This window comes from Colletotrichum lupini, chromosome 1, assembly GCF_023278565.1.
Source record: "Colletotrichum lupini chromosome 1, complete sequence".
Classification (NCBI taxonomy): Eukaryota; Fungi; Ascomycota; class Sordariomycetes; order Glomerellales; family Glomerellaceae; genus Colletotrichum; species Colletotrichum lupini.
Window position 1 is genome coordinate 4,588,630 of NC_064672.1, and position 26,738 is coordinate 4,615,367.

General features: G+C 54.5%; 3 protein-coding genes across 3 annotated transcripts; all 3 read right to left on the reverse strand.

Moving 5' to 3' along the window:
- Window positions 1–38: 38 nt before the first annotated feature.
- CLUP02_01378 (ATP-dependent metallopeptidase HflB) lies at window positions 39–9,509 on the reverse strand (the record flags this gene model as incomplete). The annotated part of the gene is made up of 22 exons (XM_049280419.1): window positions 39–190; window positions 828–1,986; window positions 2,044–2,114; window positions 2,280–2,582; window positions 2,939–3,056; window positions 3,136–3,316; window positions 3,482–3,645; window positions 3,717–3,924; window positions 3,986–4,126; window positions 4,360–4,812; window positions 4,869–5,199; window positions 5,271–5,404; window positions 5,753–5,889; window positions 5,946–6,013; window positions 6,187–6,248; window positions 6,357–6,407; window positions 6,527–6,577; window positions 6,659–7,119; window positions 7,170–9,119; window positions 9,180–9,236; window positions 9,320–9,436; window positions 9,492–9,509. The coding sequence occupies 22 exons, from the start codon at window positions 9,507–9,509 to the stop codon at window positions 39–41; spliced, it is 6,387 nt and encodes a 2,128-aa protein (XP_049136376.1).
- A 1,615-nt stretch (window positions 9,510–11,124) lies between these two features.
- CLUP02_01379 (uncharacterized protein) lies at window positions 11,125–19,698 on the reverse strand (the record flags this gene model as incomplete). The annotated part of the gene is made up of 32 exons (XM_049280420.1): window positions 11,125–11,300; window positions 11,364–11,515; window positions 11,634–11,864; window positions 11,960–12,165; window positions 12,235–12,298; window positions 12,342–13,307; window positions 13,371–13,450; window positions 13,503–13,694; window positions 13,771–13,847; window positions 13,924–14,057; window positions 14,134–14,349; window positions 14,626–14,956; window positions 15,015–15,130; window positions 15,205–15,534; window positions 15,630–15,688; window positions 15,755–15,885; window positions 15,941–16,163; window positions 16,225–16,272; window positions 16,349–16,451; window positions 16,512–16,541; window positions 16,605–16,755; window positions 17,034–17,203; window positions 17,267–17,488; window positions 17,545–17,733; window positions 17,942–18,109; window positions 18,234–18,332; window positions 18,389–18,503; window positions 18,797–18,892; window positions 18,987–19,066; window positions 19,144–19,223; window positions 19,279–19,305; window positions 19,372–19,698. The coding sequence occupies 32 exons, from the start codon at window positions 19,696–19,698 to the stop codon at window positions 11,125–11,127; spliced, it is 5,589 nt and encodes a 1,862-aa protein (XP_049136377.1).
- A 975-nt stretch (window positions 19,699–20,673) lies between these two features.
- CLUP02_01380 (uncharacterized protein) lies at window positions 20,674–26,716 on the reverse strand (the record flags this gene model as incomplete). The annotated part of the gene is made up of 29 exons (XM_049280421.1): window positions 20,674–20,741; window positions 20,814–20,839; window positions 20,897–21,091; window positions 21,217–21,422; window positions 21,480–21,903; window positions 22,015–22,048; window positions 22,112–22,159; window positions 22,220–22,293; window positions 22,359–22,443; window positions 22,511–22,589; window positions 22,666–22,744; window positions 22,839–23,097; window positions 23,171–23,229; window positions 23,371–23,448; window positions 23,506–23,642; window positions 23,700–23,884; window positions 23,964–24,017; window positions 24,070–24,302; window positions 24,330–24,451; window positions 24,580–24,655; window positions 24,714–24,809; window positions 24,904–24,991; window positions 25,047–25,181; window positions 25,252–25,338; window positions 25,400–25,463; window positions 25,549–25,680; window positions 25,737–26,115; window positions 26,202–26,515; window positions 26,546–26,716. The coding sequence occupies 29 exons, from the start codon at window positions 26,714–26,716 to the stop codon at window positions 20,674–20,676; spliced, it is 3,987 nt and encodes a 1,328-aa protein (XP_049136378.1).
- Window positions 26,717–26,738: the final 22 nt, after the last annotated feature.

Consider the following 26,738-nt stretch of genomic DNA (forward strand, 5'->3'; position numbering starts at 1 on the left):
CCTCCTCGTCAGAAATAGTCGTTGGTGGTGAATTTGTTTTAAGGGGTCATATTGATTGCTCTGGATTGATAGAACGGCGGGGACGTCATGGCGGGGGGATGTTTTCTGTTGGTGGGGCCGATGCGGGGGTTAATCGGCGGCCCGTGATAGCGGCGGCGATCCCCGTCCCCGCTGCCGATAGCGCCGAAGTCTGATTTTATTTGAACAGTCCTCTTCCTCAGGCTTATTGGACTTCCTCACACTTTAGGAACATATAATTACAAACTGCTTCTGAATTTCACATTTCACACTTCCTTTCTCTTGCATTTTCACTGGCGATGTACGGTCGTGAGACTAGTACTTGGTCAATATTATTTACTTGAGACATCAGAAGTTCCACTCGCAGCCATTTCCTTTGGTTTTAATCTCCTAGAGAAACGTCTCAGCCCAGCCCATAAGATGATCCAAACTTGTGCCGCTGCTGCTACCATTTCACCAATATAGGAAAACAAGTTGATTTATGTACGAATGTAATATGTATTTCAGAATTTTCGTTTACTATTCCTGAACTAAACACAAACAGCCCCTGGTCGTCGGTATGAAGCTTTTTTCCCACCAGAAAAGAACTTTGTACAACTTTCGCACAACACTCATGTACACAACTCTTTTCCTCCTATATACCAACACACACACACATCTCGCCGTCGAATCCAGGGGAGGGCCGGTTCTAGAAGCCTAGAAACCGTCTCCCCTCATCTTAGGTAGCCCAAGCTCTAAGCTTCATCACCAACAAATGTCAGCGTGCTTTTTTTTTTTTCAAGCAGACGGGGTAGAGGTGGGCGGGGCACCCGGGGGAGCACCGGTAGGAAAGGTACCATTGGGAGGAGGGCCACCGGGGCCGTCGCCGCCGCTGCTCTGGTCGACGCCGCCGCCCTCGTAGTAGTGCGCCGCGGCGCGGACCTCGTCGCTGTAGTCGGCCGTGGTGTCGATGCCGATGGTGATCCACATGAGGAGGCCGTCGTTGAGGTCCTCGCCGAGGCGGACGTACTTGAGGAAGGGGTCGTAGGCGGCGGTGGCCTCGCCGGCGGCGATGCCGTCCTGGAGGTTGGTCGTGAGGGTCTGGGTGTTGCTGGTGTAGGGGGCCAGGGTCTCGACCTCGGAGATGAGGTCCTGGTCGAAGAAGAGCTGGCCAATGTTGCGGGCGGTGCCGCCCTCGAAGGTGCCGTTGGGGAGGATGGTGGCGCCGTCGGTGGACATGATGTGGATGTGGGTGGCGCGGCCGGTGTAGTGGCCCGGGAAGACGTAGTCGAACTGGACGACGCCGTCCGAGTCGGACTTCTGGACGCCGCGGCCGTGGGTGGTGTTGAGGCCGCCTTGGCCCCGGGCGGAGACGCCCGAGTAGACGCCGGTGGCGTTGCAGGCCCAGGCGTCAATGATTTGCTCGGGGACGGCGGTGCAGTCGTTGATGTCGACGAACTGAATATCGAGGTGGACGGGGACGCCGGCCTGGCCGTCGGTGGTGTCGACGCGGATGAGCTCGCCCTCGACGTAGTAAGGGCCGATGGTGGTCAAGGGAACGAGGGCGCAGGTGGCGTTGGAACCAAAGATGTCCTCGAGAGGGGTGTCGAGGTTGTAGGCCTCGGTGGACTCGTGGTCGACGGCGGCCCACTTGACGAGGTCGGCCTGGGTGCGCTTCTGGTGCATCTTCTGATCGGTGAGGCCACGCTTCTCGCGGAGCATCTGGGCCATGTTGGCGCGGCGCTCGAGGGCGCGCTGCTTGAGGGCCAGGGCGGCAGGGGAGTTGGAGCAGGCGTCCAGGGCGCGCTTGCCGTGGACGGTGACGACGTCGCGGAGGACGATCTCTGCGGCAATCTCGTCGGTCGTGTGGCTGCCATGGGCTGCGACTGTCCCAATGAAGGGGGAGAGGGCCAGGGCCGCGGCGAGGGCGGAGCGGAGCGCCATGGTGATGAATCTCTGGATATTCAAGGACGAGACGACGAGGGGTTGCTATCGAGTGAAGCAGACCACAGAAGTGTCAGGAGCAAGCTGGAAGAAGAGAAGGACTGATGGAGGTGAAGAGCCTGGTGAGAAGAAGGAGAGATATTTCGTCTTTCTGGCAGGAATCTTGACCTCCTCTTATATCATTCATCTTCTTGGCGTTTCCATGATCCATCTTGTTTCCTCCTTCCTGATCCTGATGATCCCGTTAACGTCAACATCTTGGCATTGTCACGGCATTGCAACATACCCTACTCTCTCTGCTCCCCTTCATCTGGTCTCGAACAGCAGAGCTAACCCACCGGCCAACACCGTATCCCGGCACGACAAGTCGAGCACGGAGCACGCAAAAGCAACTACATTCCGTACCAAGTAAAGACTCTCGTCTCTCTCTCTCTCTCTCTCCGTTTCGTTGGCGTTCCCCACACTCCCGCGCGCGGGCGCCTGGCGAGACATCGTCGTCACCTTCCCTCCCAGAGTCGTTTCGACCGGCGTATGAGGGGCGTGACAATGTCGTTCGGAGCCACTGTATGGTTTAGCCTCAAGCAAGGTACTCTGTAGTTGGGGGATGTAGTTTGGGATCGAGTTGGTTCCTACTCCTCCTCCTTCCCGGAGCGTTTACAAGGATACTACATAGTACCTTACTTGGAAACCTGGTCGTCCGCCACTCCGCGCGCACCGCGGAGCCAGGGGATTTACACTACTGTGTAAGGTTAATAGAGACCAGAGAGTGGCGGCTTTTCTGCGAGTGACGGGCTAGGAAGCGCGAACGGCCGATGGTCGCAAGGGTCGGGGGGTTATTCGGACGTCCAAGACATGCGTCATCCAATCAAGGCAGAGGCAATTCCAATTGCATTGCGTTGGGTCATTTGGCAAAAACACAAAAAATGTGACGGTCCTGGTTCTCTTCTCCCGTTCCGCAATGTGCGTGTGTGGTTCAATTGTCAAGGTACGGTGGTACGGGGATCGGGGTGTGAGTGGGGTCCTTTGGGAAACCCCCGGGGAGCGGCGGTTTGGGATGGCGTATCCGGAATGTGGGCAACGGCCGGGAAGTGGTTACGTGGCTCGGCCGAAAACTCCTAGGGCCACAAACAAAAGAACAGTGACAGTCCCTTCTCGACTCCTGCAGATGGAACCAAACCGCGAACAGGAGGATACGTTTGGATCAAGGAGGAAGGAGGATAGTGCTCCCTTTTTCCCCATGACGCGGCCCGACACTCTGCCAAGAGATCTCTTGACCAAAGGCGTACAGACGTGCCTGGAGATCCAATTTGGGTGGGTTTCATCTTTCGGAGCTTTGAGGAGGTAAGGCAAAGTCCAGGAATCCAGCGACTCCAGCCTGACCAAGCATACTGCAGTATTAAACGACTACTTCGGAATGGTTGCGATTCCCGGTAGTTATGGTTGTGGAGCCGGCCGTCGATGAGCCTCCGGTGGCATGCAGAAAGCATCCGCACCTCAAAGCCACTTATGCTTGAATGCTGTCCGTCCCCCTAGCACCAACCCTTGAAAAGTGGGATTTGCAATCAATGGCGGCCGCGTCATGGGCGAATGAGAACGGCAGTGAATGTAATGAACGACGTTGTATGGCGATGCGGAGACGGCAGCTAGTTCTCCTGGCCTGCCTACCTTGGGCCTTAGGTGAATATGGTGGATAATACCCGTAGTCTAGATGTACAGTAGTCTGTAATCTGTATGGCTTGCGTGATCGTGATATGGATTCCGTCCGGCCTATCCACAAAAGAGGAATCCGGAAGATGGGCATCGAGGATGGAAAGTGGTAATGGCGTCCGAACCCGTTCAAGCTTATTGGAGATCCCTATCAACGATTCAATGCTCCCCGTTGATCGAAGAGGAGTCAATGCGACTCTGCTCCCCCCTTCCTTCTCCAGTTCGAACTCTGGACGTGCTTCCAGACCCAATGACTTCACAGGAGCGGCGAGCTTCCTTCACCGAAAGTCCACCTTGGAGGATCTAGAGCTCTGAAAGAACCTGGGAACTCGCCCACATTACTTTAACCTCCTTCCAATCTGTGCGGCCGGCCCCAGAAGCCGGCCAGAGATAACCTCGGCCGCCCACCATCTCTGTCCACCTTTCGCCCACCTTTTGACCCCCTCCAAGGCCCAGCCCCCTCTTGGATCGCCTGTTCCTTGACGTGCTTCACATGTCTAAGCAGGCACGATTCCTTCAAACTTGCCCTCGGGAGAAATGATGTATTCAAACAAGTGCCTGTCGCCCACATCGGTAAGTAAGTACACATCCCGAAGAGAAAAAAACTTGGCAAAAGACACAAAAGAATTTTGTTGACCACTACGCAGTTCGGCCAACGCCGCTCTCCCTCTCTGTCTCTCTCTCTCTCCCTCTCTCTCACTCACACATCACGCAAGCTTCCCAACTACGTACGGATGTCCCGCGCTCAACCCGCCATCGACAGCCCACGCCTGCCCGTTGACGTAGCTGCTCTCGTCGCTGCCCAAGAACAGCGCCACCCGCGCAATCTCGTCGGCGTGCCCGCCGCGCTTCATCGGGTTGATCTGCCCGATCCGACCCGTCGTGCCGCGGGCGCGCGCCTGGTCCCACATCTGCGACGTCATGCCCGTCTCGATGAGGCCCGGGCAGATGGCGTTGACGCGGACGTTCGTGCCGGCCGCCTGGTACGCGCACGTCTGCGCGACGGAGATGACGGCCGCTTTGGCCGCCGAGTACGGCGTCGTGCCGGCGTTGGAGCGGATGCCGGCTACGGAGGCGGTGAGGATGACGCTACCGCCCGGGGTGGGCTTGTCTGCCGAGGTCTTGCGCATGGCGGGGGCGGAGTGCTTGGCGGCAAGGAAGACGCTGTTGTTGTTTTTTTGTTAGCACAAGAGGTGTCAGAGGCAAGTAGGTACACTCACCTCAACGTATTCGTCCGCAGGTTCTGCATAAAGTCATCCGACGAGATATCGGTAAACAGGTTATGAGGTCCGGTAATACCGGCATTGGCGAAGAAGATATCCAGTCTGCCGTACGTTGTCATGGCGTGGGCAACGACCTCCTTGACGGCGCTCTCCTCGGCAGCGTCGAATTGGCGGGTGTGGACCTCGACCTTGGGGTACAGCTTATTGAGCTCCTTCTTGTGAGAGGCGAGGTTGTCGTCGGCGTAATCGCAAATGTAGATGGCGCGGGCGCCGTTCTCGGCGAATTGATGTGCTGACGCGCGACCGATACCCATGAGAGAGTTTGCGCCTGGGGTTCGATTGTCAGTCTGTCTACTGCTGCCACCGCCGCCGCTGCTGCGTGACGTGCGTTCGACTAACCTGTAATAATCACGACCTTGCCAGGTACCCGAGGCGCCGCAGACGGCCCGGCAATCTTGACAGGAGGAGGGGCATCGAGCTGCTTGCCCAGAGCCTGAAGCCGTTCCGACGCCTTGTCCGACATGGTGGCGGTGCTGCTGATGGTGATGATGGGGTTTCGATTGATGGATAAATGAGGTCAATTCAGCCAGGAAAGAACTAATTTACACGAAAGAAGACGGGGAAACAAGGCGGGCAGCTTATTTGGATATAATGATTAAATGGCAATGCAAATATGCGGCGCAGGCTGTACAGATATGTTAAAGATTGATTTAAAATGCGGAGGAACAGGACGAGCAGGGAGCGGGAGGAGGAGAAATGACGATGCGGAGGCCGAGGGAGCTCTAGCTTGAATTGGGGACCGAACCGAGGCTCACCGGGGAATTCGAAAGCTCCCCCCAGCTGCCAACCAAGCACCACAGTATATTGGGGAAACAACGTACCCCGCCAAATTGGTGCCGCTGCCGATGGGGTCTTTTACCCCAGATGTTAGTGGAGGACACAATCCCCGGCCCGGCTCTAGACCACTTCTCCCGCTGTGGGCTGCCCCTTTCTCAAGTCCATCGCTATCTGCCAACCACTAAGGGTCGTTGTGCTCTTTGCATTCGATATCCGTCCATTGCCAGGTCATCCCACTTGGACCAGACGGCCAGTAACCTTGGCGGTCAACCAGGAAAAAAGTTGATCGTCGGTTTCCAACAAACCTGACAGAGCCTCAACATCAAGCAATAGATTGGACAGTCACGATCTTGGGCTGCTCTATCAGCGTACGGGGCAATGCTTCATTTACATAATTCTACAAACGATATAATACACTCAATCAAGTGGCCGCACTCTACAGAGTCCAGCCGCTGCCGATCCCGTTAAAGTAGAGAACGGTCCGCTTGCGTCGCTGTGATGGGGAGTTTCAAAACCCCAACAGAGTCGGTCTTGCCCTCCCTGTATAGCCAACCCAATCTATGTCCGAGGCCGACGCCCTAATTCGCGAAGGCGTATCAAAGCCCCAGGTGAGGGGAGAGTGTTATTCGTGCGCACAGCGGATCTTACGAGAGACCCTGCTGCTTTTCTTCGCCTTTGGCCAGTAGCACGTTGACCAAGCTGTGTTGGCCAAAGCCAGGCCTGTCTCGTTTTTCCTGGTTATCCTCCAAAAGGCAAATGAAATCGCAAATTCTTTAATTTCTGGTAAACGCCTGCCATGCTGTACCGTAAAATGATACATTGTAAGTCCATGCGAGTGCCTCCCAACGGGCCGCGACTCGGCCCTCGCACTACCGCATGCTAACCGTGAAAACAAAATGTGTTGATAATGGTCCTGACCAGAGTCACGTACGGTAAGCTCCGGTCATGACTTCTGGTTGGATCCAGGAGCGATGCCACCCGTAGAAGTCGCAGGTGGCGGTGGCGCCGGCGGAGGCGTAGCGGGTCCGGCAGGAGGAGGGAACGGCGGGGGAATCGTCTGACCGATATCAACGCCCGAGCTTGCAGGCACCTTCATAGGGCCTTGAGGCATGGGCGTGCGGTCAAGAAGCTTCTCGCCGCGAATGACCTTCTCTACCTCGTTCTTGTCCAGCGTCTCGTACTCGACGAGGGCCTTGGCCAGGAGATCGAGCTCCTTGCGCCTTGATGTGAGCAGCTCGCGCACCTTTTCGTATGACTCCGTCAAGGTACGCTGCACTTCGGACTCGATGAGAGCCTTGGTCTCTGAGCTGAGCTGGTTGTAGCGCTCGCCGTACTCCACGGGGCCGAGCTTCGCAGACATGCCGTACAGAGCGACCATCTGGAAAGCCAGGTTTGTGGCATTCTTGAGATCCTGCTTACGGTTAGTGCCAATCCCACAAGTCAATGTCGAGGTTAACTTACGCTTGAGACACCGGTGGTCACCTTGTCGGTGCCATAGACCAGCTCTTCGGCGAGCTTTCCGCCCAGAGAGGTCTCAATCAGACTCTTGAGGTCCCTCGTCGTGTACGAATACTTGTCCATCTCAGGAAGGTGTGCAGTGTGTCCGAGACTCTGGCCGCGAGGCAAAATGGTAACCTTGTAAAGCTTGTTGGGACCGCTCTCATGGTAGAAAGACACCAAGGCGTGACCGGCCTCGTGATAGGCAGTCATCTCCTTCTCCTTCTGACTGATGACCATGCTCTTCTTCTCCGCACCCATGATGACCTTGTCCTTGGCCCACTCGAAATCCGTCATGGAGACGGCAGCATTCTTGAGCCTGCTGGCGCGGACGGCAGCCTGGTTGACAATGTTCTCGAGCTCGGCACCAGAGAGGCCGCCAGTGCTGGAAGCAATGGCCTCAAAGTTGATCTCGGGGGCGGCCTTGATCTTCTTGGCATGGTACTTGAGGATCTCAATACGGCCGCGGACATCAGGCAGGGGAACGGTCACGTGGCGGTCAAAACGTCCAGGTCGGGTAAGAGCCTTGTCGAGAAGTTCCGGGAAATTAGTGGCAGCGATGATGACGACACCGCTGTTCTGCTCGAAACCGTCCAGTTCCGTCAAGAGCTGGTTGAGCGTCTGCTTGTGGTAGGCGGCATCCCTAGTATTGCGGCGTCCACCAATGGCGTCGAGCTCGTCGATGAAGATGATGGCGGGAGACTTGGACTTGGCGGAAGCGAAGAGATCGCGGACGCGCTTGGCACCGACACCGACGTAGACCTCGTCGAATTCACTGCCAGACATGTAGAAGAAAGGGACGCCAGCTTCACCGGCAACGGCGCGGGCCAAGAGAGTTTTACCAGTACCGGGGGGTCCAACCATCAGGATACCCTTGGGAAGCTTGCCGCCGAGGGTGGAGAACTTGTCGGGGTTGCGGAGGAAGTCGACCAGCTCTTGGAGCTCATCCTTGGCCTCATCGGCGCCGTGCACGTCTGCGAAACGGGTAGTCTGGTTCTCGGCCTTGGCCTCGCTGTCCACTTTGCCACCGGGTCGCTTGAAGAGGTTGAGACCCTCGACCAGCATCGTGACGACGACCAAGCTGAGATACGTGAAGAGACAAAACCACAAGACGAACTTGACCCAGCGGAAGATGACGCCACCGAATGACTCGTCTACAACAACGTGCAGCGGGCTGGTCGGGAGGCCATTGCCCTGGACCTTTGCGGTAGCCATGTTCGAGTCGCGCGACCTCGCAGCCAGAGCCTGGCCAACAGCTTGCAGCTGCGCCTGGCTCAGGTTCCCGGGGGACTGCTGGTTCAACTCCTGGCCGCCGAGCGTGCCGACATTGCCAAAGGCGGAGGGCAGGTGGTCGTGACCACCCATCCCGCCGACGGCGCCGGTGCTCTGCATGCCAATCGCCTGCGCATATGCCTGATCCACCGCATCGTTTCTCGCGAACCGGCCAGAGTTGTAGCGCTCGATGACGATGGCGGGCATGTTGGCCTTGAGGAGGAGCTGGTAGAATGCGTTCTGCGCGGTCGCGCTGCCGGGGTTCCTGTTCGCTGCCGACTCTCTCGTGGCGAGAAGGTTGCGCGAGATGGCATTGTTGGTTCCAAAGAGTCTGTACTGATGTTGCTGTTGCTGGAGCTGGAGGGCGAGGCCCAGGCCGGGGGTCCGAGTGAAGGCGGTGGCGGTCGGGCGAGCGGAGGAGGTCGCGAGCCGGAGGACGGACTGCATCGTCGCGGGCTGCATCGTTGCCCGTCGGAGCAGTGGGCTGGTCGCACTTAGCGCCAGCGCTGCTGGGCGTAAGGCCATGATGCCTTTGGGGTAGCCGGGAAGGCGCGGTGTAGGCTGGAGCGCGTATTCGTCAGAGCAGATGGTTTTGCTTGATGCCGAGCTGGTGATGGTAACAAAGGGTTCTGCAGAGGGGCACTCCCCTTACGAGACCGAAAAGGGGAAAAGGAAAAGAAAAGAAAAGGCTTCTTCAGTTACCATCGACGTCGTATGTGCAGGTGTGATGAAGATGACATGGTTCGCGCCGAGGGTTGACTCGTCGTCTTGTTGAGAGCGGCGACGGGGCGGCGGGATATGGATACGTTGAGGCGAAATGCGCTACGGATACCTTAGCTGACGTTATTCATTGACCACGACATTGCGGTGCTGCCTTCCGAGTTTTTCCCTGCCGAAGCGCCGCGACCGGGGAAAGCAGCAAGGCCCAGGTCCATACTCCACGTGACGTCGATGAGATTCTAGAATGTCGTGACTTGTCGGTGCCAGGGAAAGACCGATCCGACGAATGATGACAAAGCCTTTGGGGTCCATTGGAGACGAGCAGGGGCATAATTCAACCTCATGTCATTGGTTAATAATCAGAAGTTCAACTACACCAGTTTCTCTCTCTCAGCATTGAAGGTGATCGTAGTTTGACCTCGAGTTGACCAGAATCCCAGTATCGATGTTTCATTATTTCTGGATTTAATATCTGATTCAATCTAGGAAAGACTCTCCATCTCTCGCGAATTTCCGGTGCGAAGTCACCTCTGTCAGTATATGCTCTCCCAGGATGTCGGAAATAAGCAACATGATTGGCCAATAAGGTTCTAGCCAATCATAAAATTCCCTCTCTCTCCCCATTCAGACCCCCAGAAACACATCGCCAGAAGCAGCTGGCTGAGGAATGGAAATGGATGTATTCTTCCGCATGCAGAGCAAACAACTGCAGATCAATTTTTTTTTGGATTAAGCGCCCTTTCCCCCATGAGTTGGTAACTGTAAACGCCCTCCTTCTTCGCCCATTTCCCTCATTCCCATCATCCATTAGCAAACCCCCCTCTCTTCCTCCGTTCTTCTTCTTCTTCCCTTCTCAACGAAGCCGGGTCTTGAAATCTCCGTCAGCACCGTCCACCGATTTCTCACATCAGCAGCACCGGGCGAAGAATAAACCCACGAGGCTGCGACGGTCTCTCATATTTTCACACCTGATATGAGCATCACTGGGTAGCGCGGATATCCCGGAGATCAGCGCATCTCACGAGCGGATCATCCGGGCTCAGACTTTCTATAGAATCCCCCAGTTATACCTTTACAAACCTCCAGCTCTTCGTCTCTCGAGCATCCAACACTTCGTCGCCAGTCGCACGGGACGATAACTCAATCCTCCTCTTTACCGACTCAAAATACCTCCATGGCCGAAGAAGAAAAACAGCCATGAAATGCCAAGACCATTAATACATCTATTCAGCTCAACTCAGTTCAGCTCTCATCTCCATTCACCATATCAGACGATCTGCATCCCCAGCTACCAGAATAGCCCGTCCTGTCCTCCCAAGCGCACGACTTACAACGCCGTCTCTTATCACCACCCTCACGCATCTCATCTCACCTTACCCGACCGAATCTCCCAATTCAGGCTGCAAACAATTTACCCATCGGAACCAAAGAATCTCAACACCACTACCACCGACACCAACACCAACAAATACGAACAATCATGCAGACACCCCTTGAACTAAAGCAGACGCTTCTGCAAGGCAACGTGTCACCGGTTCAACAGCTAAACAACTCTCAAAGTTTTGACTTACACAGGCTAAGAGCTAAGAGCCCATCAGCTCGTCTTCTGGTCATGCGTCCCCCTTCTTAGCCTCGGCCGATTCTTTTCGCCATTCTTCTCCTCATCCCACTCATCCACTCATGATCATATAAAGAGACGACTTGGACCGCAAGATTTTGATCAACAAAGTCTTTTATTTCTTTCCGTTCTGACTGACCATGTATCAATTCCCAAAACTATCCCATTTGTTTCTCATTTCCCCTTTGAATCCAGCACACAATACACAAGGGGAGGAACACATAAAATTACATATGCACAACGACTCGTCGTCCCCTATTCCTCCTCATGGCCCCCCATTTCCTCCTTTTCCCGGTTGTTCCCTCTTCGTCAACCCTTCCCCTGAGGAATCTGTTCTAGGGAATGCGCCGCCCACCACCAGACAGGAGAATTCGTCGGCTTCGTGCTGTTGTTGTTACAGGGAATGTTTTTGTTTTCCGGGTCGCGCCGTGAGGCCTTGAGAAAAAGCAACGGAGAAATTCCAAAGCTGCCAAACCCGACCGAGCCTTTCGTATATCAGGCATCGAATGACGGTCCCCTTTCTTTCCCTTTTCCCTTTTCCCCTGAACCTCCTTCCATCCTCATTATTGTCCTGCTCCTCCCATCCCCATGCGATTTCACCCTCTCCACCAAGGTCGTAAAAGGGCCGTCAAGATTCGGATATCGTCCAATGATTCCCAACATGCCAGTGGCTTTCCCCCATCCGCCCGACCGGCTCCGGCTGTTATGCTTTCGTTGCATCATATCATCGGGAACATGTTCAGTCGACATGGTCGATGAACGCCCCGATGAGAAAGGAGTGAAAGAACTGTAAAAGAAAATATTAAATAAGACAGCACAAACCGCCGTACCAAGCTCCAAAAACCCCAGGAGTACCCGACCGACTAAAGACGAAATTATAAACTCGAAGCGACAGGAAGACCACCAATGATATATCCCGGATGAAAACAGATGCAAATATTCCAAGTCGACGGGGTAATAGTATGTGCTTGACAAAGAAAATGGTGCCCGAAGGCGAAGAGCCACGGAGTAAATCGAGGCGGGAGAAGCGACAGATCCAGCGATCGTCCCTTTTCGACAAATTTGACGATTACAAACGGCATTGCGAAGTATGCCGGCAGTGGGTTGTGTGTGAGTGTTGAAACCCAGAAAAAAGAGTACCAACTTGATGTATGCTTTTGGGGGATTGATCTGACATTTTCTGTTCCTTGTGTTTCTCTTCGTCTGGATCCCTTTTGGCCCGTTGAGACTGCCCCAAGGGAGGGATGACAGGCGTGGCGGGGCACTGGGCCTAGAGGCGTCCAAAAGGCTCATCCTCTTCTTTTCAACAATCGACAGCTCGGTTCTGTGGAGCCCGCGTGGTATCTCCTTCTTTTTCAATCAACGAGGTGGGGGAATATGTTAAAATCAAATCGACGTCAAAATTTCCGGTGGTGGTACAGCAAGCGGCGCCGAGACGAGGCACCGATGGAAATGATGATTTGGTTTCGGAAGGCACAGATGCCTGGCGTGGCGGAAGCCATCGTCGAATGGTGTCTGGCGCTTACATGTTCTCGATCCGTGCGGACGGGAGCTGCATTGAGGGATCCTCGAACTCGATCTTGGGGCCGCCCCAAGGGTCGTACACGCCGGAGCCGTAGGTCGGCAGCTGGCCAATTGTTGCAACCTCGACCGGTGCCTGGTACGGAACGCCGTTCCAGTACTCTTCGGGTTGGGCCTGGGGTGCCGGTGAGGCGTACTGGCTGACTTGCTGAGGCGGAGGCTGCGGTGCCTGAGTCGGGATCGGTTGGGGGGTATGGATCTGCTGTTGCATCTGCTGGTGCGGGTACGCGACCATGCCGGCTTGCTGTTGCTCGAGGACGGGGGAGGCATGATGCAGGGCATATGTGGCTGCTTGGGTTGGCTGGTGAGTATAAAACCCTTCCTGAATGGATGGGCTCCTACCCGATGCTGCCGAGAAGCTGCTCGGGCTGCTTTGGATGGATTGGTTCATACCAGGTTGAGAGTACGACACATCAACCTGCGGCTGTTGTTGCCGGGGCACCTGTCCGTATTGTTGGGGCATGGCCGTGTTCATGGTAGCTACACCCGGGTTGCCCTGCTCCGTCACGTAGTACGAGTGCTGGCCCATGCTGGCGGTTCGCTGCAGCATGTGTACACCAGGGTGTTGCTGGTCGTGTACCATACCGTGGACCTCGTGTGCTCCGCCGGAAGAAAGGCTGTGGCGGTGCGCGCCGTAGTGTTGCTGTTGCTGCTGCTGGGGCATAGGGTAACCGTTCATGTGCTGGCCGAAGTCGGCAAATGAGGCAGCTCGGTGCATTGCGTGACCCATACCGGGGTGGTTCATGGCCATGACGCCTTGAGGAGGCCACTGCATGCCGGCGTGCTTCGGGGTCGAATGAGACTCGCCACTGTCGGAGTCTGATGTGCAGTCGTCCAAGAGCTCGTTGTGGTGGAGGCCGCGCTGGTGAGATCTCCTCTGGTGCTTGACCATTGTGGTCTTGCGGCAGAAGCTGTTCAGTTGATTAGTGTCAACTCCGTCAAGTGGAGGGAAAGCCTGGTGGCTAGAGATCTACCTCTTCAGGCAGCCATCGTGGGCGCACTTGTAAGGGCGTTTGCCAGTGTGAATACGGCGATGTCTGGCCAAACTCGAAGACTTCTTAGGTTAGTGCCTGTTGGAACATGCCGCTGTCAGGAGGAAATCATACATCAGAAAATCGCTTGCCGCAACCAATGTGCTGGCATTGGTGAGGCTTCTCTCCCGTGTGAGTACGGATGTGGACAGTCAGAGCACTCCGTTGAATGAAGCTCTTGCCACAGCCGGGCGTTGTGCAGGAGTAGGGACGCTCGTTGGTGTGAATGCGGTAGTGTCTCTGCAAATCGGACTTCCTGTTGAAGCTCTACAAGATGTCGAAGTTAGATCCGTCCATGTCACACCACAGCCGTAGCCGAGTGGCGGCGTGTTTCTGGACTCACCTTGTTGCACGACTGCCAGTCGCACTGGAAGGGGCGAGCAGTGGGCTCGTTCTCGACAAGCTCCATGAGTTCCATTTCTTTGGGTTTTATTTGTGTGTTTGGATGGGGATTACCAAGATGCGGACCAGTGCAGTAGCTGTACTACTTATAAACTTCCGCGGCGAGGGATAAAGGTGTCTTGAATTATCGGGTGATGAAGGGACTGGGCTGATATGGTGTCCGGAGTAGAAGAAGCAAGGGTAGCGTGGGTTGATGTGTGTGATATGTTATCCTGGTTCGGAACGTTGCTTAAGCGGGATGCTCAATGCGGGTTCTGTGTATGCAGACTCCCGAATCGTCGTTCAAGGAATGATGGGTTGGGACAAGAAGGCAAGGGTGGTGAATGTGTGCCGAGAAGTAGGAGGTCGACGACTTGAGACAAGAACGGGTGCGGCGTCCAGCGCAAGGTTGCCGAAGATGAGCAGTGTTCGAAGCGTTGAAGACGACGGTGCGTTCAGGAACGTTGAACAAGGGAAGAGGAGGATGGACGGACGGTGTTTAAGAGAGAAGAAGATGAGGAGGAAGAGGAAGAGGCCTGAGCTTGGTCGGGGGTGTTGGTATTAATCAGGCGTGGTGGCTGTGACGGGGAAGCTGACACTCCTCTTGAGTTGAGGGAAAGAGATGGAGATTAAGGTGTGTGAGAAGGAGAGTAAGGTAGTAAGTAGTAGTATGAGAGAGGAAGGGGAGTGAAGCTGGTAGGAAACGATCAGCTCAAGATAACCCAAGGTACGACGAACTGATGAAGGCCAGGAGGTAGAATGAGTTCATAGCGGGTGGGAGTAGCCTTCTTTAAGACAGCCACAAGTGTGGACGTACCAGAAGGTGGGAGGGTCCTGGTGCACAGGCACTAAAATTCTCCGTCTTCGATGAAAATTAGCCACCTGACTGGAGGATCTGTTGCGAGTGGTCGAGCGCAAACTGGTGGGAAGTGCTGATGTTGCTTGCAGGACAATCCCTTCTTCGGGCGGCGGATGAGATAAGAAGGGTGAACCAAGTTCGGGCTGGCTTGCCGTGTATTTTGTTTCGAAGTCCAAGTGTCGAGGGCCGGCGTGTGTTAAGTTTCCGAGACTAGAAGCATAATGGTGACCACCAGGAACAATGCGATCGTCGAACCTCTGAGCGCTCAGGTACGGGAGACCAAGCGGATCTTGGACGACTGGCGTCGTTTTCTTGCTTGAGGGGTGTCTGGATGACAAGAAACAGACTCGAGTCTTCTACCGGCAGCTTCCTTGCTTCTATTTTCTCGTCTGGCTTCTCTTCAACGACTCGCGCAGAAGTGTGCACAGAGCTCTTGATGGTCTCCGAAGGTGAAGAGGATCCACTGCAAGATGGTCTAGACAGACGGACCGCGAGAATCACCCAAGTGGGGGGCCGAAGGAAGGTACTAGGAAGGACGTCTGAGGCTCTTCTCTCTCTATTCTCGTGGTGTGTGGTGAGGCTACTTTGGGAGATGCCAGGATGTTGCAAGTGTCGACGACGGTGAGCCGGGAATGGAGAAACCTTGGTGTCTGTGGTGAGAGTCGAGTAGTGTGTGTCGTGGTGGAGAACTGGCGAGTGAACGACAGATTTGGTGTTTTTGTTATTTGTTGTTTAGTCGACTTATGAAGGACGACGACGGTGACGATACGGTCTTGTTGGTTTGAATGTAGTTTATCCTCAGGAACGACAAGGACGAGTGGGATATGCCCGGCACAAGACGAGTCCAAACGCAACAGCGTACTTTGGCTGAAGAAACGAAACAATGTGGGAAGTTGAGATGAGGTGCAGTTGCGTGCGTGTCGTTGGTGTATGTGAGAGGTCGTGGCGCTTTGTTATACTACAAGGGGCAGAAGGGAGACGATCGCAGGCAGGCCAGTCCAAGATTATCGTGGAGGCGTTGCTTTATGAGCGAAAGACGTGAGGCGTCTGATGAAGGTATATATTATCGGCAGCAATATAGCATTACATTCAAAAAGAAGTGGTGCTTCTCTGCTCTGCTGGAGCGGGCAGGTTGCTCTTCCAGGGGCCCCTGTAACGAGGTATGGATTCTGAGCAGGGGGATAGGAGAGCTGTGGAGGCGTGGAGTGAGGTACGCTCCTAGGTACCTGAGGTAGTACCGATTGGGCCCTTTCTTATTTTCGACGGTGCAGACGGGTAACAGAGAGGAGAGGCAAGGCAGGGGTACCGGTAGGGTAGGGTAGGGTAGTGGGAGTGAGGGAGGAGGAGAGAGGAGGAGTACCAGGAGGAGGAGGGTAAGGGTAAGGTAGGTCGAGTGACTTTTGGCATGTACCGTAACTGGCGTCGTCCTCGCCAGCGGGTCTTGGTGTGGGAGACGCTCGAGCGCTGGCAGGCAAGGTAGGGCCGGCCTGGTTTTGCTACAGAAATTGATTAGATCAACCGAGAGGAGAAACCACGCGCCAGACTTAGATGGCGGACGGCCCTGCGGGCGTGGCGATCCTTAGAACGGGGGAGTAGGTAGTCGTTCTGTGCGTCAGGTCGCAGACGTTCAAAACGGAATAGCCTCGATATAAATATATTATACGTTTTTTCTCTGGCTGACTGTCCGGAGAACGGGATAGAAGGAGTAGTAGAATTTGAAAGGAATAGGCGTTTGCTGGCGGGCTTGTATTGGGCGGATGGGAAATTTGAGTTCAGGGGAATGACTGAGTGAGATAGAAACTGCAAGCGCACAAACACACACCCGCAGGTTGAATGATGTCTACTTTTGCTGTTGCTGTTGCTGCTGCTGTTCGCTGGCTATATGCCGGGACCGAGAAGTCCGCACAACCCCAGTGTCCGAGCAAGTTCAACTGCACCTGAGGGCAAAGAGGCGGGAAAACGGGTGATGAGTGGGAGTGATATCCGTAGGCCAATGGACCCTCAAGATGTACACAGCTCGAAAAGCATTCAAGAAGAAACAAGGCCCCGATGTGACGAGTCGAGGTGGCAGAGTAATGATGAGACGCTCTAGGTATGCCGGTAGCAAGGGCCTCTAGTTTCTATTCTCCTCTCAGATCGCCTGCCCGTGGAGGTAATCGTTGGCAAGGTGTATGAGAAGAGGGGGTAAGTTTGCTTTATGTTGCAAAGAAGGAAGAGAGATCTGATACAAAAAAAAAAAAAAAGAGAGAGAGAGAGAGAGACGGGTATGGTACTGTATGTAGATACTGCACTGTACGGTATGACAGCACCAGAAGGAATGAACAAAAAATAAAAACTGGTTGGTGATGAGTTTTGGTGAGGGGGACCCTGGGAAAGCGGTGCTGGTTTGGATGGAGAATGAGCAGGGCTGAGGTGACGGTTGGGGAGCGCGTCTGTGAGGTGAGGACGAGCGGTGTTGAAGATGAGATGTGAGGAGCGTTTCTTTTTCCACGACGTCTCTCTGCTGCTGCTGCTGCGTCGCTGGCGCTGGTCTGCTCTGGTGGTGGGAGTGGTGGTGGAGGTTCCGCAAGCCACGGCCGCAATTCCCTAACGAACGGACAAAGTCGGGGGTCTGTCCTCTCGGCGAGGAAGCACAGTCGCTGGGGAGAAAGCTTCGAAGAAACTGCCAGCAAGAGGTCCCAAAAAGGTGGGATAACGCGGAGGGGGGCCGAGAGAGAGTGAGAGTGAGGAGATCTCGAAAAGCTCCAGCCAAGTCCGGGTCCAAGATGATGAACAAGGTTGTTGAACGTGTTGGAGAATCAAAAGAAGGTGTGTGTGTGTGCTGTGTGATGTGTGTGATGGCGTCGGCGTAGATGGCGATGTGATGTGCACACAGACAATTGGGCCCAGATGTCGACAGCGGTCAAGCGATTTGCGAAGGACAGACGATTGACGCAAGGTATGACTGGACTGCCGGTGATGGAGGGTGGGTTGAGGTTTTTCTTAGCGGGCGTAAATGTGCGTGATGGCAGACTGCATGCTCCCAAGAAGACGCGAGAAAACCACAATGAGAAGACGATGTGCCCCCTGTCCAAACCGTAGGCGTAGAGAAAAGAGCGAGTCGAGGTAACGTCGAGAATGTAGTAATCGAAACCACACGAGAAACCGGGAACAGCAAAAGAGTGTGATGGCCAGTAAAGAGACGGGCAAGGCAAGGCAAGGGTCGGTTCAAACAGCAGCGGCAGCAGAAGAAGATGAAGAAGAAGAGGAAGAAGAAGAAGTAGTTCAACAAAACGTATTCGCAGAGTCAATCATAATATCACGATTCAACAAGAGGCTTTTCGCCTTCCCGCGGCCGACGTAGCGGTTGCGGCTTCGATTACCGTTGCGCGGGCAGCCGGCGGGGCGGCATTTTCTTTTACAACAAAGAAAGTGAGCACCAACGTTGCGGTTGTTTCCTTTCCTTTGTGTGTATGAGGATGTGGTTGTTGATCCTGCCACGCCAGAGAGAAAAGCAGGAGGTAGGGCGAGAAAAGAACCACACACATCTAGACTAGCCGTCGCAGTTGCTGAGCCAAAAACGCTACTGTGGCAGTAGCAGAGGCAACGGTGATGGATGGGACGGGGCGGCCGTCGCATGGGTGAAGTAGAGACGGAGAGATGGAGAGAGAGAGAAGCTGCTAACCCTTGATCCAACAACAAAAGTCCATAGTTAGACTATGGAGTACACGACTACGTTCACGGGCTGCCAGTCGAACGTTTGATCGAGGACGCGAATGGAGTGTAATGAAGCAAGCGAAGCGAAGCGACGGTGTAAGTGGTGCCCAACTCAAGGTAGTATGCGGAGAGAGCCTTTTCTCATTGGTGTCGTGAACTGCATGGTCAGAATGATTGACTACTACGAAAAGGTAGCCTTGCATCGCTTCCAGTCCGTCCCGGTCTGGCTGTCTCTTGTCTCCAAATGAAAGTCATCCTCTGCGGTTTTCCTGGCCCCTTTGGTGGAGACGGGCACGATACCTAGGAGTATATACAGTATGTTGGAATCGTGGCTTTTATGGCTAGACCGAGACCGAAGGCGTTTGGTTCTCTCTGCGTACCTTGGCTGAGCCAGTCTCTTTTCCCCCCCTCTCTCTCTTTGTCTTTCTCTCACTCAAAAACAATCTGGCGATGAAGCCCGACTTGCTGTGGCCGTTCAACCACGTCAGAGACTTATCCCCACAACTGCCAACCTTGCTGAGGCCGCTATCTCACTGGGTGTGTGTACAGATACCCATGGAGTTCGGAGTTGCGGATACTCTGCACAGAAACTCTCCCACTTTCTCTCCGTGCCTAATAAATACCAAATGGATCGAGGTGAAAAAACTGCCAGTATGTATCCGTACCCGTACCAACGTCCCTATCCCGCCCACTCGGCCGCAACCTTGCTCCATAGGAACGTCGTAATGGTGAGCAGCAAGACCTCGTCCAAGTGCAAGGAGTGACGAGAAACCCCCCCACAAGTCGTTTCTTGAGCGAGCAGAAAGAAAATCCCAAGCGAGGAGATACCAAGACACAGGCGTGGAGAGAAAGAGAGAGTCCTGGCTGAATGGGGGCGGAAAGCTGATAACTCACTTTTTACCTTACGCAGCAGACTGGAGTCTTGTCCCACGCCGTTGTCTCCTGTTATTCTTTTTTCGTCGTCGTCGTCTTCGTCGTTTCTCGAAAGGCGAGGTACAGCAGGTCAACAGGCACAGGGTTCAGGTCCAGGCCCCCCAGGTGTGGCGTGGGCGTGCGAGGAGACAGGGCAAGACAGGACAGTGGGAAACGTTCAACAGGTACCTGCAAGCCTACAGAGCTCGCTCTCCCCCTGTCTGCTCCTTGTCTTTCCTCTGTCTCTGTCTCTGTCTCTGTCTCTGTTTCTGTTTCTGTTTCTGTGTCTCTCTTCTCTGCATCTGGTCTCTGCCACTCACCGGGGCCGGATCCAGGGGCCAGGGGCTGGAAAGTGAGATGCGGTACGTACCCAGTCGACCTAGTCAAGGTAAGGTAGACCGTAGACCGTAGACCGTAGACCATACTGCGTACTGCGCACTACTTGGTCCTTAGGGGTATGTTTAAACTCCCTACTAGGTAGTGTGGGTCTGACTAGGGTAGAGCAGTGACTCTCAATGGCCAAAATTTTGTTCGACGTGCATAAGAATCTCGAAAGTAATACTGCTAATGTAATCTCGAGAAGCATGGGCGAAGATACCTGACAAGGGGGTTAAACTTTGGCCTGATACCGTAGTACGCACCTAGAGAGCTCTCCCAGACTCTCACTCCCAAGCTGCACAGCTCCTCCAGCTCCCAGTCGACGCACCCCTCCGCCCACGCCCACTCCTACAGCCCACGCCTATCCATTGGGAGAAATACCATTCAAGCTGGCGTCATTGTCGTCTTCGCAGTACGGATACTTTGTAAACCACAACCGAGACGCACAGTACTGTACGTGAGTACGTACTTGCTTCCTCTTGCTTCCTCTCACGCAGTAGATGATCCACCCAGAAACCCTCCCCCCACAATGACTCGTCGTTTCCCATTGAGAGCGCGACGCGCGCACCTGTGGATGGGAAGACTCGAGAGGGGAGCTGCCCGATAGCACCGGCGCATTAAGACCGTCGGGGCATATTGGAGAAGAGGACCGAAAAGTAAGCCGTTAACTCTGGTAACTCAAACTCTCACCCAATGGCGACCGGAGACGAGACAAAGAGGCCGAAAAACGCTTGCTAATCTCGTTACGCTCTCCTCTTTCTTCACTCTCACTCTGGCCTTCTCACTCATCCTTCATCCGAATATCAAGGAGATAAGGAGCCAATTTAGAGAAATGACCGAGAAACCAGGCAGAAACCTTCGTTCCGGCTTAGCCATGAAGAAAAGAGCGAGAAAATGAGAGAGACAGCAGAAGGAGACATGTTTCGCGGTTTCGGGGCCAAGTCCGCCTTCCCTGTTTCCCGACCCCCCCCCCCCCCCCTCCTCCAAAGCCCGCCAACCCGTACTCAATCTCTCACTTCTTCAGCGCACAACAGCAGCAGCAAACGCAGTATGCGTAGCCTGTAGGTACAATGCTGGAACTTCGGACACTGAGAGAGGGAGAGAGAGAGAGAGAATGAGACAGGGAACAGGCGAGGAGGACAGGTACAGCCAGGGCTTACAGAGTAGGACCTCCGCCGGAGGAGACCTTGAAGCTGTCTGTCTGCAAAGCCATTACTAGCGAAAGACCTTCGCCTTCAGGGACAAGGGCTCTACGAGCGGAAAGGGAAGGGGAAGGGGGGTGTCGCCCGAGAAAGTCTTTGCCAAGAACCAAACCTCCGGCAGGGGTGGGAGAGCATCCGCACCCGAAGGCAAAAAAAAGGGATGCGGGCCTACTGCAGGCCCATGGTCGCTGGGGTCCCCCCTTTGGCTCCGAGCTGGCCGCTTCTGGGGCACACACCTTTTCTTCTCAGTGTCTCTTCTTCTCCCACTCTGCCCCTCTGCTCGAGGTACGTAACTTGTCTCCCTGCTCGCTCTCTGTCTCCTCCACCGCAAACTGAGGAAAAAAGAAGACCGGTTTCTCACCCCCCTGACCACCGTCGTGGTGGTTGTCTGCTCAGTGCTGCCGACCCATCCCAGGCCCAGGATAAGGTATTAGGTAGGGTTGTCCAAGAGAATGGAGACGGCATGAGAAGCCGCAGTGACAGGTAGCGAAGGTGGTGGGGTGAAGAGCGAGGATGGTGTGTCATGTTGCATGTGTCGACCTGATGCTCCCTTTTTCGATGCTCGTTCTATCGATGTGTGTACGGAGCAACAAGAGCATAACTCATGAGGGAGTATTGGCATACTGGAGGATGGTGGATGGATGACATGTTGTAAGCTTTGAGACTGACGTAGTGCGCCTCAGTCAAGCCCGTGAAGCTAGTGATCAAGCCGTCTCGAGAGGACTGGAGGCGGAAGATGACAGTCCAAGTAAGCATCTGCAGCTCAGGCCGAATTGAGGATGCCGTCCTCGTGTGAAGATTCTGTCCTGCCACCTTTTGCACTGCATGGTCGCACAAACTCCGGTGGGGAGGGATGAGATATGTTACAGCCGCAGAGGAGAGGTTCGGCCCCGGCTCGTCACAAAGTGTAGATTCCGGCAAGGTATCGATCGAATCCTTCACTGACTGGACCACCGCCTTACTCGATTCTGAAATGCGTATCGACCTTCTCCTCTCAACCCACACTTTGTTGGAAGGGCTCTGCCCACAAAACTCTTGGGAGTCGGGACTTATGCCCTGTGTCTGTTGCCGCCACAATCCGATTGCCTGCCAAAACTGAGTGGCTCATCTCCTCCCCACTTCCTTGTGCAGGACTGTATGGATAGTCTGTACTCTCTACGGATACCGCAAGCTTTTAGAGTTTGACCAGGAATCTGCAGACGTGTGGCATCGTCATGTCATGTCAGCGCTGCCAAATCGCAGCCGCCCTTCGCTACGCAGCGTAATGCTTCTTCCTTGCGTCGCATCCTCGTCCTTCAGCCCGTCTATCGATGCAAGCTTGTCGCAGCTGCACTAGACTGCATCCCGCATGCCAGATGACAGACAAGAAAGCTTCTTGTCCTTGTTTGATCGTGATCCGCCTTCCCCGTGGAGTAGCGTAACTTCGCGGCGTCTTCTACTTGTCCAAGCCGATGTGCTACGTAAATCCTTTCGCGCCTTTCGAGTTTCCAGGCGTCCCTTGACTCTTGAGTCGTCTCATGGTTTATTGCCCCAGTCTTAAGCTCTGCAAAGCCTCGAGGCCGCGTCGGTAACCCATTGGAAAGCGGCTCTTGTTGACGAAGCGTATTTCGATCAGCCCGCAACGGAAGGAAATTTTATCGTGACAGGTCTCGTACCCAGCAAACAAGCATCTAGGTTATTGACGCCCGGCAGCTGCACGCCCACATTCCAAGCTCTTATGGAGAAGGCTTGTCCCTGAGCTTGAGCTTGAAATAGAAAGAAAGATTAGGATAAAGGAAAAAAAGAAGACGAAAAGCGCTCATGAGCTTACCAATAGTCCCCTCATGTGCCCCTCCTGATCTCCATCTGTAGTTGTCAAGATGTCAGTGCCGTACGTACCGCTTCGACGACTGCAATGCTGTCGTCAACTTCGCAGGTGGAGGCTTCGCCCCTCATATGAACATGGCCCCTCCATGTCTGGTTACATTCAAACACATCAATCACCGGGTGTCTGTGGCAGCATACTCCGCCAAACGCGTGGTCTCGACAAGAGCCGTCAACGACAGCTGCATGCCGGAGTTACATCTGCCAAACCATTGCAGTGCAAATGGAGAGGCCACAGTCCAGGCTTGGGCCAGGCCAACCGTAGCCGACGCTGTTTTTTTTGCCCACTTGAGACTGCGGTGCTGACCGCCCTGGTATCTCGTCCCTCGCTCTCTTATCACTGGGCTCAGTCTGGTTGCAAGCCCCTGCTCGTTGGAGACTTGCCGACATTGTTAGCCCCCAAGAAACAAACTCGATTGCTCTCCCCCCCTGGCGTTGGGGGACGTAAGTACCGCAGTAGCCTTTGTCATCATCTATGGCGGTGACTACTCTGTATGTACTCATGCGCCGCCTGGCACCGAAGAGTGCTGCAATATGGCCCGCGTTGTTTCAAGAGTGCAGCTCGGAATGGACATGTCTTGTTAGCCACCCTAGGATTTAGCCCTCCTCATACATACTGACACACTGCCTCAACATCGCCCAGGGGGCCTACAGTCGTTGGAGCTCTTCTCCATGAAGCCCACGAGAGGAGTCAAACAAAAGTAGCACTGGCTTTGTGGGATTTACCTCTCTTCGATCCCTGTCAGATGAAAATTGCCCTCCCCTCTCTGGCTCAAGATGCTGTCACGAATCGGAACGAATAGCTCCCGTCTCCCCAGGACAAGGCATCGTTGCCAGCTTGCAGAATCGCAACGGGGTCGCTAGTAGGGTCTGAGCTACATTGCCATGGCCATGAAGTCGAACTTCATCAAGAATATACGCCGACTGAAAGTACACTTGACGTCCTCTGATTGAATGAGAGGCCTCTCAGCGAAGACAAACCATCGATGATGCGCCTTTGATGGGCCTTGACCGGCGAAGATGACCTAGCACTATGGGAAAGTCGATTCGTAGCTGTGCTGAAAGCAATGGGTAGATTGTTGAAGGTGGAATAAACAACTTGGAACGGTTGCAACCGTCCCGCGCCGCACCAAATTCTTCACCAAGGTAAGGCAGGGGAATCCATGCTATTTGTCAATCATCCTCAATGCCCAAGCAGGGCCCCACGGCAGCTCTGTTTGCACCTAGGCCACCGCGGCCATCAACCCTCCTCAAGGACGTGCAAGGGGTACATTGGCATGACCTTTGAGCCCTCCATACCTTAAGCAGACCGTCTCTCATACCGGCTCGCATCCGAAGTGGTGTTCCGAACAGGGGCTTGCTTCGTGGAGGGTCTGATAATGGAGATGCCGTGATTTCGTCAAGCACCTCGCTACTCCGTGAGGTATCCAGAACTTGACTCGATCGGTCCAGCTATCCCCTGTAGCTTGCGCTTCTCTAGACGTGCCAAAGCTGGGAAAAAAGGGGTCCATGTAGGCCGAGTGCGGCATGTAATCTGCAAGATATTTCAACAGCGGCGGACGTGTGTTGAAAGTCGGGCTGATGCTTTGGACTTGTCATGGTCAAGCTGACCACTTTTCGCAAGTCGCAAGTCCATGGGTCTTGAGTTCAAATGCCAATTTCTCAGGGGTGAGCTTGAAGGCTAGGCTGACAGCCCTAACAGTACCATACATCGCCTGTCGCGTTCCATCGCCCTAGGCTAACATTCAGTTCCTTTGGATGGCCTCATTTAATCGTTGTCGTTAGTGTCAAGCCATCTGAATCTGCGGATCATCATGTCGTTCGGTCCGTTTTAGTTCAAGCTTCGATGGCCTAGAGTTACCCCAGACTCTAGGTCTCTGGATTGGGCAAAGGCTGTAATATCCTGGCCGGCCACCAATGATAAGTCAGATTTGGTGCTCATTTGAGAACCTCTCATTCATGCTCTCGGCCATGGTATACCAACGGGTTGTCTACTAAGCGGCACCAGGGCAGCTGCTGATAGATTGTGTGGAACTCAGTCGCAAACTGCTGCTGTCGCAATCGCACGTCAGCGCTTCCTCACTCGCGCCGCTTGGAGCATGGATTCGTGCGTTTGACCCAACGCTATGATTAAGCCTCTCGTTGCTTTTTTCGTTTGCTGCCGAAGAACCCCATCACGCACTACCTATCACCGCGGCCACATCCCGTCGCTGGGTGGGCGTTAAGGTTGCATGGGCCATAACGGGGGCTGTCAATGGCTTGTCCCAGTGCCTCTGTCGAAGATTTCTTGCCCTTTTCCCCTCCAAAACTACACAGTCCGTCTGTCACCAGTCTCAAAGACGAGTTGTGATGGAACAATAGCAACAGTTTTAGGCATTGAATGCTCCGGAGGCTTGTCGGTCATAAACCATACTTTTGATAAGCACAATCTCCCTTGGGAGTCCGGGCTTATCGAAATCGCAGCTACTCTCGATATTTGAAGTTTAAAATAAGCACTGTCAAGTCAGAGTCACTTCGTCGAGCAGCCACAGACGCATTCTCCGCCCGACCAGATATGTTGGCGCAAACAGCGGCTTAGACTCGTCGTTTCCCCTGTTCGTCTTCCCGTCGTACGTTGGATCTGCATCTGAGAAGTCGCAGGCGACAGTTACTTGTTAGAGACTAATTGAGAGTCGTCCTACAGTAGATTTTCGACAGTACGGATAGGTGCTCGTGCGCAGCAGGCGGGTGGTGTGAGGCGGTGGGCTATGATAGGTTGCAAAGGAGCGGCTCACCCAATAGCGACCTTTCTTCGCCTGGTGGTGGCCTGCCTTATCAACCCTAGCTACACATCGCGGCCTTGCCCTCCTGACAGGAGTTGATGGCATGCTAAGGCCCCCGTTCCGATGGAGCCCATTGGCAGTTCCTTGCAGGTTAGGTCCTCTATTCGTAAGAGGTCGGGGCTTTGAGAAGCAGGCCGACCCTAGTGCACAGGGATGATAGCGCAATGCGGGATTCGACGAAGAGGTGCCGGGGAACCATACTTCGGAGCCGGAGCTGTTGCTGGTGGAGAGCTGAGAGAGCCTTGGCCAAAACTGGGCCATTGGAGATTGCCATGCACGTCAGTCGCAACCGAGCCAGCAAGGCAAAGATGTTTGTGCGAAGGCAAGATATCGTCGCCGAGGCCCCAACGACTGTTGAAGATGACCCGACACCGTTGGCCTCCAGCCCATTCGCGAAAAATGATATTATCTCGCCTGAAAACTCCCATGCTATGTTGTCTAGCGCCTTGATGTGTGCAGGTACTCTCTCTCTATGAGGCTCTCGGGTCTTGCTGCTACCGAGAGAGCAGTTCGGGCATGGGATGGTGGTGCGGCAGACATAGCGGCCCAAGAAGTACTTCTTTTGGTACGCCATGCTATCAGACCGGGCGTCACGGCAAGAACGGCCCCGGCCGGCCGGCCCCGGCACTCAACGAGGTTTAATAGCGTCAAAAGGAGGTACAGACGTCTAGATGCCTCGACAATGGCCTCCAATGTACCACCCACAGCCCGATAGCGTAGGAGACGAAGCGGCTTTTGCTTGAGAAGGGTGTGTATAGTGCGCTGGGCGACGAGGTGGAGCGCAGATGGTGAAGTGTAACACGCATCACTTGACAACCTAGCAGATCCAGGGTAAGAAAGATGCTCTCCCACTCCGTCATCAACAACACGGTGAAGACCCGAGAGCAGGTAGGTGGGGTGGTGTGGGATAACTATCCCGTTGGATGACACCCTTATGCGTAATGAAAAGGGTTGTCGATCAATTGAGTTGGAGACCTAAAGAGCGGTGGGAACAAGATGGTGCACGGGCGGAGGGGCCGAAGGCGATGTTGAGGGTCGTCGGTCGTGTATTCGCGCTCTAGGTCCTAAGTTCGCGATGTTCGTTGATGGTTGCGTATTGAAGGGCGGAGGCGGGAAGCGGGAGGGCAAGTCGGTCCAGACACGGGACAGAAGCCAGGGATTTGGCGGCTGGTACATATGTTTTGGGGCCAAGTAAAAC